Here is a 16832-nt window from a genome sequence, read left to right as displayed (position 1 = left end):
TAAAAATGTATCTGCATTTCCAGAGTGCGCTCTGGCCGTTCGTACATTCAAAGCGTTGTCAGGATGTCAATTCAGAGCGTACACTGGACGCTCTGGCCGAGGAGTGGGGTTGAGCCGAGCGGTCGGACCTCACAATCGCAGTCAAGCTAACTACTTCCAGACACAAATGAGAGAACACCTCAATGACTATTTTATTTGCCATAGCAGAGCTGTTTTCATGTTATCCAGAGCGTTGGTGGCTGTAACTGTGCTGCTGGCAACATTTTACTGACACCGACCATTTTCTACCGGTGTTGAGCGTGAATTCACAAATCATTCTGCGCTCTGTCACTCTCAGACGAGAGTATTATGAAATCGGAGTATAGAGCCAGCGCGAATTTACAAACGCACCCATAAGAATCGAGTGCAGTTTGTTTGCTATATATAAAACAAGAGTATGAATTGATCAGGGGCCATGATTTGTTGTGTGAAATCACAAAATATATAGTCCAACATTTATTTTCAAATACTTAAAGAAAAAAACATTTAGATTTTTGTACAATAGTTTTGGTAAGTTTTTATACAGTAGTTTTCCTTTTAGGTGCATTTAGAAAAAAACTAAAGTCAACATCGACATGGCAGTAGGATTTCAAGCTCCAGGCTCTGAAAGATAATGTCAGGAAGAAGAGGTGCAATGAAAATAAAATCTCAAATAAGCCTGGCATTTCAGACTCTGAAAAGAAAGTAAAATGTAGAACACAAACAAATAAGAGCCATATTATAAAGTAGGTAATCTAATTTATAACATCCAGCTTTAAACCCGGCTAAGATATTACATATTAATCTCATAGCAAACTGTATTTCAACAAAATGAGACTGTATAAAGAAATATGTTCTCTGCACTTTCTTACTGAATTCATAACGCAAACAAAGTTCTAATGAAAAATACATCTTGTGATTGAGATGAACCACTAGTTTTGATTGAACAGAAAAGTATTATTTGATTGGGCAGGTATGTTAGAACAACCTACATAACATAGGCCTATAATATTCAAATAAGAAATACAAGTAAAAAGTATTCTGGTTCCTACCCTGTTTTTACATTCAGAAGAGTTACAACAAACATATGATTTATATACACAACATTATTCAAACGTTAAACATGCAGGGCTAGCTGGAAAACTTTGGCAACACATTAAGTGCAACAGAGTAACAGAACTCCAACAGATCTTCCTACACTGGCTTCAGTGTGGACAGATGATTCGTTCATCAGAGGACTAGTCTCAGTGCTTCAACCCTGGTACGAATTCCTGTGCTTCAGGGTTCAAATTGCTGTTGATCTAAAGAGGGGAAAAAAACATGAGGGAAAATGTAATCAAAGCTTACAAAGATGATTCAATCCAAACAAATAGAGATATTATAGGCCTACTCTTAGTAAAGTATGTTCCAACCTGTGTTATCTTGCCAACTCCTCATGCCAAACAAGACAAACATCATACTTCATACGTATGCTCAAAATGTTCTTCTATTCTACTGAGAAATATACTTTGTTTTGTATTCTTATCTTTTATTATTTCTTATTGTTGTTGCATTGTCAAGAAGGAACATGCAAGTAAACATTTTGTTGGACGGTGTATCCTTTGGACATACGACTAATAAACCTTGAAATGTGGTGGCAAGAAAGCACATACATATCTGGGACTAGGCTAGCCTCAGAAACACAGGCTTTTCATGAGTCGGAGACAAGATTTTGAAGGATGGCCACATGAGACAAGCCTGGCAAGCCACCTGATCCTGAATGGTTCCCTACACAAGAATAGGACTAGGCCAACTAAAATGGCTACTTTCCACAGACTTTACTTTAAGGAAACCTGGACAAACAAAAATCACTGAAACATTTACCGCCAGGCCGTCGACGATGCCTGTGTCACAGAGGACCAGTAGGTTGAGTTGGTTCTGGAGTTGACCGAGGGTTAGAGGGAGATCTCTTGCTGGGATGAACCATTCGTTCTCCTCTTCCTCCAACATCTCCTGGAAACACTGCTCAATGAACTCCTCCTCCCACAGCTCCTCCTCAATCTGGGGACAAAGCATTCAAAATCATTTAGACACCCACTCTTCGCAAAACACTAAATTATTGAAATAATGATACATTGCTATTACAAAAACAGCTATTTCTTTGTATGTGGAATAGGCATTAAATATTAAATCAACTAGCTACCTAATATAGTAACTGATCAATAGGCAGAATAAGTAGAGTACCTGTCTGTTGAATTCCTCCTCGTTCTCCATCCACATGTATTCAGCAAAAGGATTGTCATCATTGATGAACTGTCCATGTAGGATAAGTTCGCTGTTGCTGAGGCTTGGGGTGTTGTTGATGCGACTTGGGTCTTTCATTTTGGCTGTAACAAAGATGAGGTAAGTTAGTTGTATCTTCCAAAATAGACCAACAGAAGAACAATTACAATATTTCAGAACACAGTAATAATAAGACACAGCAATAAACAATCAACAACTCGGGAAAAAAAACTCAGTACAGTTCAAAATGATAGCAACACTGTGGTTATAGTTTCGGGCTTCCGAGTGGCGCAGCGGTCTAAGTGCTCGAGGCGTCACTACAGACACCCTGGTTCGAATCCAGGCTGTAACACAACCGGCCGTGATTGGGAGTCCCATAGGCGCACAATTGGCTCAGCGTCGTCCGGGTTTGGGGTGTAGGCTGTCATTGTAAATAAGAATTTCTTCTTAATTAACTGACTTGCCTATTTAAATAAAGGTTATATTTATTTAAAGAAACTTGTCTACCTTTCATAAGACGACTCGCTATAAAGGCTTAAAGCAGCAACTAGGCACACACATTTCTGTTTTATATGGACCACATCAATGTTAATATAACGTGACGATATATTTCATAAAAGTCAACTTACCAGGTGAAGGTTCAAAGCTGTCCGTTGTTGCTTTTGTTTTGTTCTCCAACTCTTTATTTCCAAGACAAGTGAGCAATAATGGCCGCTGAGGCTGTTTACACGTTGAGCGTCAGCGATTGGACGAATCGTATGACCTTCCCATGTGACCAGGGCGCATCCTCTCTGCGACTCTCGTTTATAGAGCTTCAACGCCGTGTGAGCCCACCCTGCGCAGGTAAGGACAATAAACCTCAGTTCACTACATTCGGGAAATCTTCGTTTGACTGTAAAATAACTAACGTTACATATTACGAATATATCTTGTTTATATTGAGCTCCTTTATTTTTTTTGGAGCATAATATTACACCTCATGATGAAAACATGCAAGCTCGTTGCCATCAAATTAGCTTCGTAAGCTAACTAGGCCAGAGGCCTTGCCTTTCACATCAAATATATGTTATGCTGCTGTTATCTATTAACATTTTAGTTGGCTACTATCAGCTTCAAACTAAACGTTTTTAGTTATATCTTGTACGCACAACATTCAGCAAATATTCACATACTGAGTACATATGTTTTTGGCAGCACAGACAAAAAGCGGAAAAAATCAGCTCTTTGCGGTTAACTGCATCTCGTGTTAGTTAGCAACTTGAATAGCTAATGTTGCGATACATTGTCTATACTGTTGTCTTTGCTATAGCAGGATCTAACAGTGTTCTGATCCAGAGACTGGATTCAAATTCCCTTTTTTAAAATCATTGTAACCTTGTAACTAAACATTTTTAAAAGCTCTTCAAGTTGTGTCCAAACTGCAGTTAGGACAATTTGTTGGTCACTTGGTGCATTACCCTTTCTCTATGAAGATGAAGCCATGTTTGATATATCTTCTCTTCTGGCTATGACATACAGTTAATGCTACTGTATATCTTCCTCTACTTTCGTATGAGGTCAATTCACGTCTGAATCTTTACTGTACATTTCCCTCATTTTCTGTGAGTGGTCTCTCTTCATTGCTTTAATAAATGGTTCTTCCTGTTTCTTTCATATAAACCTAACATTCTGATTCTGAACACAGTTCAATTGACTATTTAAATTGGGCTGTCCTCTCTACACTTGCTCTATGTACATTGTAGGCTAACTGAACCTGTCTGCAGACAGTGTTGTTTTTCACCTCCATATCCCCATGCTAACTGTGGAGGAGGGTGGCAGACAAGAACTTACACCCTACACTTTCACCATTATGTTTCTGCAGAAATATTCCATCAGATGAAGAGGAGAGTTTTCCTTTTTCCTCATCCACGTTGACTTGTTGCCACGTCGTTGTCAGTTTTTGAATTGACCGAATCTTCTCTTCGTTCAAAGACTTCTAAATTGGCCCTCGCTTTAACTGCTTCCTTATTCTGTTTGTGCTGTGTAATCTCACATTGAGTTAGTTTAGAGCTCGTCAGCCATTTTGAGGATTGCCATGTCCCAGAAGATTCCATCTGATAGCTCTCAGAAAGGCTTTGCTGTGGGACGCGGGCTTCTGGCTGCTGCTGAGACCCTCAACTTCAGCATGAATGAACAGCGTTCAGACAGTCTCCATCATGGCTCAACCGCCAGACAGTTGCACGGCATGTCCTCGGGTATGGGTGGTGGTGAGTGTGACCCGCAGCTGTCCCGTCGTGGTGGCGGCAGCAGTCACATTGGCAACTCCATAAAGCTGTTTTCCAGCTTGGGCCTGTCGCCCGCTGACCTGGACGTGCTGGCACAGATCCCAGAAGACAACATTAGTGTGGAGACCTTGCCTCACCTTATAATGCAGCTTAAGAACCGGAAGGTGGATTCTGACAGACGCATGGCAGGCAACTCTAGAGGGGACCTGTCCGGGCTCTCCTCTGAGCCCTCATACAGAGCCAGCAGAGACGACTGGGATGACATGCGTGTTGGCAAACTGGGTGGTTCCATGGGGCAAGCTTCGGCCCACGCTCAGCAAGGAGACTTGGGCTACAATTCCATCCAAGACACTTCAGCTGGAAGGTACGAACTCGACTATGGCCACGGCAGTGGCGGAAGAGATCCAGGGTGGTATTCAGATCTTTCCCGTGATGGATTACGCCATACAGAAAACCAGCGGCTCCTCTTGCAAATGTAAGTTACATTTCCTCTTCAAACACACTACGTTATGTAAAGACCTTTTCGCAAAACAAGGTTGTTTTGACTAAAGTTCAGATACCCACTGAAACGTCTGTGTACAACGTTTACCCTGCCTGCTTGAAAAAAAGCATGAAGAGAGGGAAAAATAAATATTTTAAAATAAAATTGTGTGAACCATCAATGATTTTTTGCCAATGTTCTCCCATGACCATTAGGTACCCAGAATGGGATCCACACATGGCCACAAGCAGAAGGTATGTGTCTCATTTTCCCACACGTGCACACTCACTCGCACACACACACACTCGTTCTCTCTTTCTCACACACACTCGCTCTCTCTTTCTCACACACACACACACACTCGCTCTCTCTTTCTCACACACACACACACACACACACTCGCTCTCTCTTTCTCACTCACACACACACGTGCACACTCGCTCTCTCTTTCTCACACACACGCGCGCACACACACACACTCGCTCTCTCTTTCTCACACGCGCACACACACTCGCTCTCTCTTTCTCACACACGCACACACATGCTTTCTCACGCACGCACACACACACTCGCTCTCTCTTTCTCGCACACACACACGTGCACACTCGCTTTCTCACACACACACACACGTGCACACTCGCTCTCTCTTTCTCACACACGCACACACACGCCAGTTGTTATAACATGTTTGCAAATATTAGTCCCAAGAGTTGATAAAGAACATACACCAGTTAACAAGAAACCTTTCAGGTGTTTTGAATTTAAAGAGTAACTGCACACTTTTTTTTTTTAAAAGAGAAAAAAACTTCTCATTTAGAGAACAGCCTATGTGGCATCTATGAGTGTGAAACATTTAATCTAACGTCAACATTGACTACAAAGTATAAACACGGTCATTTTGGTCATAAAGTCCGTCTTGTCCAAAACAGAGTTATTTTCTTTTTTGAGACTTGTGGTCCTTGACTGCATCACAACATAAACGAAGGCTGGCTTTGTTTTAATCCTGCCGACAGCTGGCATCACACTAGAAATTATACATCCAGAGCTGCTCTCGACCCGATTGGAATCCCTTCTGTAAATTTGGGTTGACTTTGGATATCCCTATGGGGCTCGTTAGGGACCATCGATAAAATGGGACAATATGTTGACATTTCAGTGACTTAAACTCAAACCAACTATAAATTGTATAAATTAATTTACAAATATTGAAAGCATTTATTTAGAACTAAAAAAGAATGAGAATATTATCTAATTTACATTGTGTAATTTATTGATGGCCCCTAACTAGCCCCGGGCATAGGCTATCCAAATTCAAACCAAATTTACCACTGTCGCATACCAGTCAGCTAAAGTTAATTGTCTAAATCATTTTTTAAAACTCTTGTCAACTGCGAACACACACACACACACACATGAGACAACCACACCCCCAAAACCAACTCGAGTTTGAATTAAGTCATGGACAATAGCATTTCTTAATGAACCAAATATAAAACGAGGCCAAATCAGGAAGTGAAGTTGCACTTTAAAATACGTAGCTGAATCAGTCTTATGTAATTCGACTGAATCTCATGTTTGTCCCTTTTTCAGCGGTGGGTCTCATCTACTGGAGACCACCAATCAATCAGCCGGTCTTCTGGGACCAATCCCCATGGCTGAAAGGCAGCAGGCTGGAGGAGGGCGCATGAGCTCCGGTTGGGGTAATGCTGTGTTTGTGTGAAAGATTGTGTCTGAAATGGAATCTGATTCCCTTTTAGTGCACTACTTTTGATTAGGGTTCCATAGGGCTCTGGCCAAAAGTAGTGCACTATATAGGGAATAGGGTGCCTTTTTTTCCCCGGATGCCGCCAATGTATACTTATTCCTGTCACCTTACTGAGTAATTTCTGTATTCATTACCATGTTATCATTGTCATTAAAGGGATAGGCCTAGTTCACCCAAATTACTAAATGACATATTGGCTTCCTGACCCTGTAATCAGTCTAGGGACAAAGGAAGACAGTAATCCATGTTTTAGCTGGCTACTGCCATGTTGTAATTTAAGTCCTTGAATTTTTTTATTTTTATATATATATATTTTTTTTTATTAAAACCTGTGTGTGTGTATATATAAAACCTTGTGTATGTGTATATAAATAGAACCTCTTATGTCTGTTTAGGTGGTGGTGCTGGATCTAATGTTGGATCAGGCAAGCCACATCAACACTCTATGGCACTTAAACAGGTAATGTGTTTTATTTGTCATATTATCTTGATCAAATACAATCTTTTTACTGCAATGCAGTGACCAGGTAACTCCTCATCAAAAACACATGTATTTTTACTGGTATGTCTTAGGTGTGAGAGTCATGGATTCAACTTGTTTTTGTATCGTTCTGAACTGTTCTCCTCCTCAGATCAGAAGCAAAGTCGTGGTGGCCAAATATGACAGGAGTCCTCTGTCTAACAAAGCCCTGTTCGCCCTGGTTGAACCTTTTGGAACTCTCTGTGAACACCTGGTACTGAAGAACAAGGTAAAGCACGACACTTTGTGCCACCTTGCCAGGGGCATGTTCAATTCTGGGCGTACGTGGAGATTCTAGGATTTGCGTGCGCAACAAACTAATGGGATTTATAAAACATTTATTTTTTTCTTGATAAATCAGAGCCATACTGTATTTCTGCACTCGTGAACAAGCGTTACAGCCCCGCCCGGAAAACAGCCTCCGTTCACCCTTTTATGTAAACAATAAAACCACCCTCGTTTGCTGTGTGATTCAGAAATGCTAGAACTGGGTCGTGACAGTTTTTTTCTGTAGAGGTGTGGGCTGAATGTTTTAATAATTTGCAGTGACTTTTTAAACTAAAATTTCTGACCAAATAAAAAATGATAGAAATATATCCGTCAATTTGCTGCTATGCAATCTCCTTCCCCAACTGCAAATACATCTGTTTTCACACCAGACCTACATTCTGTTTATATTGGCCGACCATAATTACAATTCCCGTGCCTCAAACACTTCAATTACACCCCCCCCCCTCCAAAAAAAAAAAACCTATATTTGCTTGCAATGCAATTGATCAACCACTAGAAGTTCTGCAAATCCATGGTCTTGAGAAGTGAGTGGAAATACGCACGCTTTCCCCCTCAAGTTCAAACTTGAAACTGTCGCACACGCAAGGTTGTCTTTTTGTTGTTGTTGTGTTGTGCCCACACACACAGTCATTGACTGTAAAGATTCTTAATTGGCGTGTCCAGGAAACCACCCCCTTTTTGTGTTTTCACACCACTTTCCTCTTATTACAACGTATTAATCAATTCTGCTTTATTAACTAACGTATTACAGTACAACTGGAAACGCAAACTCTTTCAAACACTTGACTTGCTCCTATTACCCATTTTAACAGAAGTAAACGGATGACGTTGTTGTATTAGAGCACCCGATGACTGGTCCTGTAGCACAGGGTTCATGATGCGTATTCCTACTCCCACAGGCCTTTTTAGAAATGGAGACTCATAAGGAAGCTAGGGATGTGGTGAGCTACTACCAGCAGAACCCAGCGCTGTTGCATGGGAAACAAATCACTTGTTATCTGTCCAAGGAACTCATGGTGATTCAGGTAATAATAGAATATTGTCCTTATTTGTCTATTTTTTTCATTAGTTTTTTACCTGTCTGTTGTATCGAGGAAATACCTCAAGTCACTCATTACATTACATTTAAGTCATTTAGCAGACGCTCTTATCCAGAGCGACTTACAAATTGGTGCATTCACCTTATGACATCCAGTGGAACAGCCACTTTACAATAGTGCATCTAAATCTTTTAAGGGGGGGGGGGTGAGAAGGATTACTTTATCCTATCCTAGGTATTCCTTAAAGAGGTGGGGTTTCAGGTGTCTCCGGAAGGTGGTGATTGACTCCGCTGTCCTGGCGTCGTGAGGGAGTTTGTTCCACCATTGGGGGGCCAGAGCAGCGAACAGTTTTGACTGGGCTGAGCGGGAACTGTACTTCCTCAGTGGTAGGGAGGCGAGCAGGCCAGAGGTGGATGAACGCAGTGCCCTTGTTTGGGTGTAGGGCCTGATCAGAGCCTGGAGGTACTGAGGTGCCGTTCCCCCTCACAGCTCCGTAGGCAAGCACCATGGTCTTGTAGCGGATGCGAGCTCCAACTGGAAGCCAGTGGAGAGAGCGGAGGAGCGGGGTGACGTGAGAGAACTTGGGAAGGTTGAACACCAGACGGGCTGCGGCGTTCTGGATGAGTTGTAGGGGTTTAATGGCACAGGCAGGGAGCCCAGCCAACAGCGAGTTGCAGTAATCCAGACGGGAGATGACAAGTGCCTGGATTAGGACCTGCGCCGCTTCCTGTGTGAGGCAGGGTCGTACTCTGCGGATGTTGTAGAGCATGAACCTACAGGAACGGGCCACCGCCTTGATGTTAGTTGAGAACGACAGGGTGTTGTCCAGGATCACGCCAAGGTTCTTAGCGCTCTGGGAGGAGGACACAATGGAGTTGTCAACCGTGGTGGCGAGATCATAGAACGGGCAGTCCTTCCCCGGGAGGAAGAGCAGCTCCGTCTTGCCGAGGTTCAGCTTGAGGTGGTGATCGGTCATCCACACTGATATGTCTGCCAGACATGCAGAGATGCGATTCGCCACCTGGTCATCAGAAGGGGGAAAGGAGAAGATTAATTGTGTGTCGTCTGCATAGCAATGATAGGAGAGACCATGTGAGGTTATGACAGAGCCAAGTGACTTGGTGTATAGCGAGAATAGGAGAGGGCCTAGAACAGAGCCCTGGGGGACACCAGTGGTGAGAGCACGTGGTGAGGAGACGGATTCTCGCCACGCCACCTGGTAGGAGCGACCTGTCAGGTAGGACGCAATCCAAGCGTGGGCCGCGCCGGAGATGCCCAACTCGGAGAGGGTGGAGAGGAGGATCTGATGGTTCACAGTATCGAAGGCAGCCGATAGGTCTAGAAGGATGAGAGCGGAGGAGAGAGAGTTAGCTTTAGCAGTGCGGAGCGCCTCCGTGATACAGAGAAGAGCAGTCTCAGTTGAATGACTAGTCTTGAAACCTGACTGATTTGGATCAAGAAGGTCATTCTGAGAGAGATAGCGGGAGAGCTGGCCAAGGACGGCACGTTCAAGAGTTTTGGAGAGAAAAGAAAGAAGGGATACTGGTCTGTAGTTGTTGACATCGGAGGGATCGAGTGTAGGTTTTTTCAGAAGGGGTGCAACTCTCGCTCTCTTGAAGACGGAAGGGACGTAGCCAGCGGTCAGGGATGAGTTGATGAGCGAGGTGAGGTAAGGGAGAAGGTCTCCGGAAATGGTCTGGAGAAGAGAGGAGGGGATAGGGTCAAGCGGGCAGGTTGTTGGGCGGCCGGCCGTCACAAGACGCAAGATTTCATCTGGAGAGAGAGGGGAGAAAGAGGTCAGAGCACAGGGTAGGGCAGTGTGAGCAGAACCAGCGGTGTCATTTGACTTAGCAAACGAGGATCGGATGTCGTCGACCTTCTTTTCAAAATGGTTGACGAAGTCATCTGCAGAGGGGGGGGGGGGGATTCAGGAGGGAGGAGAAGGTGGCAAAGAGCTTCCTAGGGTTAGAGGCAGATGCTTGGAATTTAGAGTGGTAGAAATGTATTTTTAATATATAAATAATATGTTGACATAAAGTACCAGTCAGAAGTTTGGACACCTACTCATTCCAGGGTTTTTATTTTTACGATTTTCAAAATTGTATAATAATAATAGTGAAGACATCAAAACTATTAAATAACACACAGAATCATGCACTAACCAAAAAAAAGTGTTAAACAAATCTAAATATATTTTGTTTGATTCTTCAAAGTAGCCATCCTTTGCCTTGATGACAGCTTTGCACATTTTTGGCATTCTGTCAACCAGCTTCATGAGGTAGTCACCTGAAATGCATTTCAATTAACAGGTGTTCCTGTTAATTTGTGGAATTTCTTTCTGTCTTAATGTGTTTCAGCCAATCAGTTGTGTTGTGACAAGGTAGGGGTTGTATACAGAAGATAACCCTTTTTGGTAAAAGACCAAGACCATATTATGGCAAGAACAGCTCAAAAACACAAAGATAAACAACAGTTCATTACTTTAAGACATGAAGGTCAGTCAATACAGAACATTTCAAGAACTTTGAAAGTTTCTTAATTAAAGCGCAGTCGCAAAAACCATCAAGCGCAATGATGAAATTGGCTGTCATGAGGGCCGCCAGAGGAAAGGAAGTCCCAGAGTTACCTCTGCTGCAGAGGCTAAGGTCATTAGAGTTACCAGCCTCAGAAATTGTAGCCCAAATAAATGTTTCGCCGAGTTCAAGTAACAGACATATCTCAACATCAACTGTTCAGAGGGGACTGTGTGAATCAGGCCTTCATGGTTGAATTGCCGCAAAGAAACCACTACTAAAGGACACCAATAAGAAGAAGTGACTTGCTTGGGCCAAGAAACACGAGAGATGGACATTAGACCTGTGGAAATCTGTCCTTTGGTCTGATGGGTACAAATGTGAGATTTTTGGTTCCAACCGCCGTGTCTTTGTTAGACGCTGAGTAGGTGAACGGAGGATCTTCGCGTGTGTAATTTCCACAGTGAAGCATGGAGGAAGAGGTGTGGGGGTGCTTTGCTGGTCATTGATTTATTTAGAGTTCAAGGCACATTTAACTCGCATGACTACCACAGCATTCTGCAGCGATACGCCATCCCATCTGGTTTGGGCTTAGTTCCACTATAATTTGTTTTTCAACAGCACAATGACCAAAAACGCACCTTCTGGCTGTGTAAGGGTTATTTGACCAAGAAGAAGAGTGATGGAGTGCTGCATCAGACCTAGTCACCCGACCTCAATCCAATAGAGACGGTTTGAGATGGGTTGGACCGCAGAGGGAAGGAAAAGCAGCCAATAAGTGCAAACTCCTTCAAGACTGTTGGAAAAGCATTCCAGGTGAAGCTGGTTGAGAGAATTGCCAAGAGTGTGCATAGCTGTCATCAAGGCAAATGATGGCTATTTGAAGAATCTCAAATATATGTTGATTTGTTTAATACTTTTTGGGGGTTACTACATGACTCCATGTGTTATTTCATAGTTGTGTAATTATAGTAATTATAGTAATTATAGTAATTATTCTACAATGTAGAAAATAGTAAAAAATAAAGGAAAAAACCCTTGAATGAGTAGGTGTGTCCAAACCTTTGACTGGTGCTTTATGTTGAATATGTAACTAACATGTTGTTCGATTCCGTCAGGAGGAGGGCAGCATGGAACAGGACTTCCCAGAGAACATGGATGACTTTGTGACTCTGGATGAGCTGGCAGAGGACGAGGACTTGGAGAGACAGGACTCCTCATCCAAAGTAAAGTACTCCTCTTCAGGTAAACAACATTAACTTCACCTCTATCTAGCATGATGTATGATCATTTAATTTAGGATGATTGATTGATTAGCGTCTGTGGAATTGAAAACCATTGCTACAGTGTCGGCCCACATGAAAAGTAAGCTACAGCAACTGTTGTTGGGTGAAAGTAAACAGTTGTGTAATTGTCGCTCTCATCCTCTCATTGCAGGAAGCTCTAAGAAAATTGGGGGATTGAGAGTGGTCAACGTTGTGGGATTTAAACGAGCCTATGGTTTTCTGAACAAGATCTTGGCCCTGGCCAAACCCTTCGGTACTGTAGTTCAGCACCTGGTGCTTGACGTGAGACCTGAGGTAAAGTTGGTTGATAGATTCATTTGACAGTTAAAAAGCGGGGGGAATAAATAAATAAATAATGAAGTCAACTTTGAACTATTGTGTATATTTTCTTTGTTGGTGAACCTAGGCCTTTCTGCAACTCAATTCGGAAGAAGAGGCCAAAGCAATGGTCAATTTCTACAGTGGGAATGTAACACCGACTGTGTGTGGGAAGTCTGTGAAAATCTACCATTCACAGACATACGCTACCATTCAGGTGAGCTCCGTACCTGCAGATTCAGTTTGCCAGCCTTCTACTGTAGAAGTTGTTTGTAATGTTTGTTTGTTCTTCTTGCAGAGTGGGAGAGTGGTATACGTGGGTCAGATTCCCCACTTCAAATCCTCAGATGCCTCTCTTCTGAAAATTGCTGAACCGTTCGGCAAAGTGAGACGCTATTTCCTGAACAGATCTCGCAATGAGGTAATGAAATATTTTGTTCTCTCTTCGGCTACAGAGCTTCTTGGAAAGAGTGGGATACAAAACAAACGTGGATTTCTATTGTATGTTAATTATTTCATTTCTAGTGTTTCATTGAGATGGAACGTGGAGAGGACGCTGAGAGAATGTCTGAGACCTACAAGGACACGCCCCCTAAATTCGAAGGCAAGCGGCTAACGGTGTACGTGAACAGGAAGTTCAAACAGCTCAAATACGGGTGAGTTAAACTAAACAACAGTTGGTGTATTTGCTGTGAGCGTTGTACACTTCAACTTATTTCTGTCACTACTAAGATGGCGACACTAAAGATGAAATACTCTTTTCCCACACTAGACACCGACCACCTGCCCCTGACTCTGAGGAGAAGAAGAGGTCGTCGAAGAGGGAGCGATCAGGCAGTGAAACGAGCTCCCACAGGAGCTCCGCAGCCAAAAGCTCAGCCAAACAGGATGAAGAACCTCCAGTCAAGAAGTCCAGAGAGGAGATGGTGGAGACGCCCACTGAGCAGAGTGAGGTAGAGGTTAGGAAGGAGGAGGAGGTACAGGGAGAGCACGAGCACGGTCAACCCTCTGAGACCTCAGCTGTACACAAGATTGACACTGACATGGTAAGTGTATCTGGCTTAGGTTGTTGACAATGTCACCATATTCACTGTAGTGTATTACTACGGATCACAGTCCTATGGGGCTTTGGTCAAACGTAGTTCGCGGTCATCATCAGCAATCCCTCTATGATGATCTGATGGGGAATATGACGCCATTCTGAGATGTAACCCCAGGCGGTTTTAGTTTGTCAACCAAAAGTAGTATCTTAAGGAACTGACTCTCTATTGTCCTGTGCCGTAGAACATCAAAATGGAGGAAAACGAGACGGCCATTTCCATAGTGAGTGTGAGGAGCGTTGAGGAGAATGGAGAGACTGCCAGCACACCATCCCAGGCTGAGGGGAAGCTTTCATCAACCAGCCCGGTTCCTCTGGGGCCTTATGAGTCTAACAACCCAGTGGGTAAGGACATGCTCAGATTAATACTCGAGGGGGAAATGGGTTTTCTATGTGTTTAGAAATACTTTTTTATTTTTTTATTTATAACATATATAAAAAATAAATAAAAAAAATGTCAGACCACTTTTGTCTTGTCCAACGCATTAAAAATATATGCACTACATAGACAAGAGTATCTGGACACCCCTTTCATTTAGTGGATTCAGTCATTTTTTTTGTTGCAGACAGGTGTATAAAATCATGCAAACAGCCATGCAATCTCCATAGACAAACATTGGCAGTAGAATGGCCTTACTGAAGAGCTCAGTGACTTTCAATTTATGCCCTGCTAGAGCTGCCCAAGGTCAACTGTAAGTGTTATTGTGAAGTGGAAACGTCTAGGAGCAACAGCTTCTCAACCACGAAGTGGTAGGGCGCACAAGCTCACAGAACGGGGCTGCCGAGTTCGGAAGCACGTAGAAATTGTCTGTCCTCGGTTGTGAGTTCAAAATGGCCTCTGGAATCGTCAGCACAGGAACTGTTCATCGGGAGCTCCTTGAAATGGGTTTCCGTGGCAGAACAGCCTCACACGAGCCTAAGATGCGTCGGCTGGAGTGGTGTAAAGCTCGCCACCTTTGGACTCTGGAGCAGTGGAAATGCGTTCTCTGGAGTGATGAATCACGCTTCACCATCTGGCAGTCCGACATCAAATATGGGTTTGGTGGAAGCCAGGAGAACGCTACCTGCCCCAATCCATAGTGCCAACTGTAACGTTTGGTGGAGGAGGAATAATGGTCTGGGGCTGTTTTTCATGGTTCGGCCTAGGCCCCTTAGTTACAGTGAAGGGAGATCTTAACCTTACAGCATACAATGACTTTCTAGACAGTTCTGTGCTTCCAACTTTGTGGCAACAGTTTGGGGAAGGCCCTTTCCTGTTTCAGCATGGCAATGCCCCATGTGCACAAAGCAAGTTTCATACAGAAATGGTTTGTTAAGATCGGTGTGGAAGAACTTGACTGGCCTGCACAGAGCCCTGACCTTAACCCCATCGAACACCTTTGGGATGAATTGGAACGCCGACTACGAGCCAGGCCTTATCGCCCAATATCAGTGCCCGTCCTCACTAATGCTCTTGTGGCTGAATGGATGTTCCAACATCTAGTGGAAAGCCTTCCCAGAAGATTGGAGGCTGTTATAGCAGTGAAAGGGGGGCGGGGCAACTTTATAATAATGCCCATGATTTTGGGAATGTTCAACGAGCAGGTGTCCACATACTTTTGACCATGTAGATTATATCATATTTCATACATCAAATCAAATGTTATTTGTCACATGCCCTGAATAGAACAGGTGTAGACCTTTTTTTGTGAAATTCTTCCAACCAAACATCATAGTGACTCTGTCTGATTGCAGGTGTTGAATATGTGAAGATGGGGTACTACTGTAGAGTCTGTTTCCTGTTCTATTCCAATGAGGAGACGGCCAAGAAGGTTCACTGTAGCAGTCAATCTCACTACCAAAAACTCAAGGTAAACATACACAATATTTTAGTCAATTAGCAGATATACCAAAATGATTTAAGCAGTCATTTAAAGCTCTGACACAAAACACACCAATACGTCTCTCACTTTGTAGCAAACAGTTGTCAGCATCCAGAAAAAACATTTTGTTCTGAAATCTAGATGCTGTCCTTTTTTCTTTCTTTCTTTTTCAGAAACATCTGGAAAAGGAGAAGGCCAAAGCTCAAAGTACCACAGGGACGAAGACTCCTGTTTAGGAATGATGACAAGTGTTGGAAATGTTTACGCTTGGATAGAGTTCGTTTGTAACGCAAGAGTGGATGTTTCAGCTATTTTTTTTTTTTTTGTCTTTTCTTTTTTTAAAGCTTTCATGTTTAGTCATACAGTCTTGTAACTCTTTATTTTAACCAATGTACTGTACCAGGAGGAACCAACCATAAATGGGTCTGGAGAATGTAGGGAGTTTTGTATGCCTGGTTTTGTTTTTAATATTTTCTGATAACTCGTCTTGCTAAATTTGTTAAGTGCAAGACACATTTTTGATTTGTGTTGAAGTCATAGGACGACATCCCTCTCAGATGCTGGTCTTTTGATTGGTTCCCCGACTGTTGTGATGCAGAGACAAGAAATAACGTAAACCAATTATATTAGGGCAAGTGTCTAAAGAAAGGAGTTTGGTTGATCATTTTTAATAAATGCCTCCCATGCAGATGTTCAGATAATTGCATTGCTTGGATGTATAATGAACAAAAATATAAATTCAACATGTAATGTGTTCCCACGTTTCATGAGTTGAAATAAAAGATCCCAGAAAAGTTTTTTGTTTATCTGAAAACATATTTCTCAAATGTTGTGAACAAATGTGTTTCCTTCCCTGTCAGTGAGCATTTTCTCCTTTGCCAAGATAATCCATCCACGTGTGGCATATCAAGAAGCTGATTAAACAGCAGGATCATTACACAGATGCACCTTGTGCTGGGGGGGACCATAAAAGGCCACTAAAATGTGCTGTTTTGTCAAAACACAATGCCACAGATGTCTCAATTGGTATGCTGACTGGACAGCTGATTAAACCGGGTTTGCACAACCAAAGAATTCCTGCACAACCAAAGAATTCCTGCACAAACTCAGAAA

At 42.8% G+C, this 16832-nt stretch overlaps 2 protein-coding genes across 2 annotated transcripts; one reads left to right on the top strand and one right to left on the bottom strand.

Moving 5' to 3' along the window:
• Positions 1-482: 482 nt before the first annotated feature.
• LOC115129178 (polyadenylate-binding protein-interacting protein 2-like) lies at positions 483-3015 on the bottom strand. The gene is made up of 4 exons (XM_029659270.2): positions 2910-3015; positions 2242-2384; positions 1882-2058; positions 483-1319 (listed from the first exon to the last, which is right to left on the bottom strand). Exons 2-4 carry the CDS (start codon positions 2377-2379, stop codon positions 1263-1265), a joined length of 372 nt encoding a protein of 123 aa, XP_029515130.1. The 5' UTR covers positions 2380-2384; positions 2910-3015; the 3' UTR covers positions 483-1262.
• A 33-nt stretch (positions 3016-3048) lies between these two features.
• Positions 3049-16516, top strand: LOC135571752 (matrin-3-like). Its single transcript, XM_065018333.1, has 16 exons — positions 3049-3123; positions 4142-5019; positions 5241-5279; positions 6616-6725; positions 7186-7250; positions 7423-7539; positions 8501-8626; positions 12273-12399; positions 12592-12734; positions 12847-12975; positions 13057-13179; positions 13284-13414; positions 13531-13804; positions 14043-14202; positions 15592-15707; positions 15893-16516. The coding sequence occupies exons 2-16, from the start codon at positions 4355-4357 to the stop codon at positions 15953-15955; spliced, it is 2388 nt and encodes a 795-aa protein (XP_064874405.1). The 5' UTR covers positions 3049-3123; positions 4142-4354; the 3' UTR covers positions 15956-16516.
• Positions 16517-16832: the final 316 nt, after the last annotated feature.

This window comes from Oncorhynchus nerka, linkage group LG5 (genome assembly GCF_034236695.1).
Source record: "Oncorhynchus nerka isolate Pitt River linkage group LG5, Oner_Uvic_2.0, whole genome shotgun sequence".
NCBI lineage: Eukaryota > Metazoa > Chordata > Actinopteri > Salmoniformes > Salmonidae > Oncorhynchus > Oncorhynchus nerka.
Note: the sequence above shows the minus strand (reverse complement) of the source record. Positions and strands in the feature narration are given on the sequence as shown.

Coding starts and splice junctions, on each gene's coding strand:
- LOC135571752 (XM_065018333.1), top strand. CDS start 4,355: ATGTCCCAGAAGATTCCATCTGATAGCTCTCAGAAAGGCTTTGCTGTG. Junction 6,726..7,185: donor GCGCATGAGCTCCGGTTGGG/GTAATGCTGTGT, acceptor ATGTCTGTTTAG/GTGGTGGTGCTGGATCTAAT. Junction 15,708..15,892: donor CTCACTACCAAAAACTCAAG/GTAAACATACAC, acceptor TTTCTTTTTCAG/AAACATCTGGAAAAGGAGAA.
- LOC115129178 (XM_029659270.2), bottom strand. CDS start 2,379: ATGAAAGACCCAAGTCGCATCAACAACACCCCAAGCCTCAGCAACAGC. Junction 2,059..2,241: donor AGGAGGAATTCAACAGACAG/GTACTCTACTTA, acceptor CTTTGTCCCCAG/ATTGAGGAGGAGCTGTGGGA. Junction 1,320..1,881: donor GCATCGTCGACGGCCTGGCG/GTAAATGTTTCA, acceptor TCCCCTCTTTAG/ATCAACAGCAATTTGAACCC.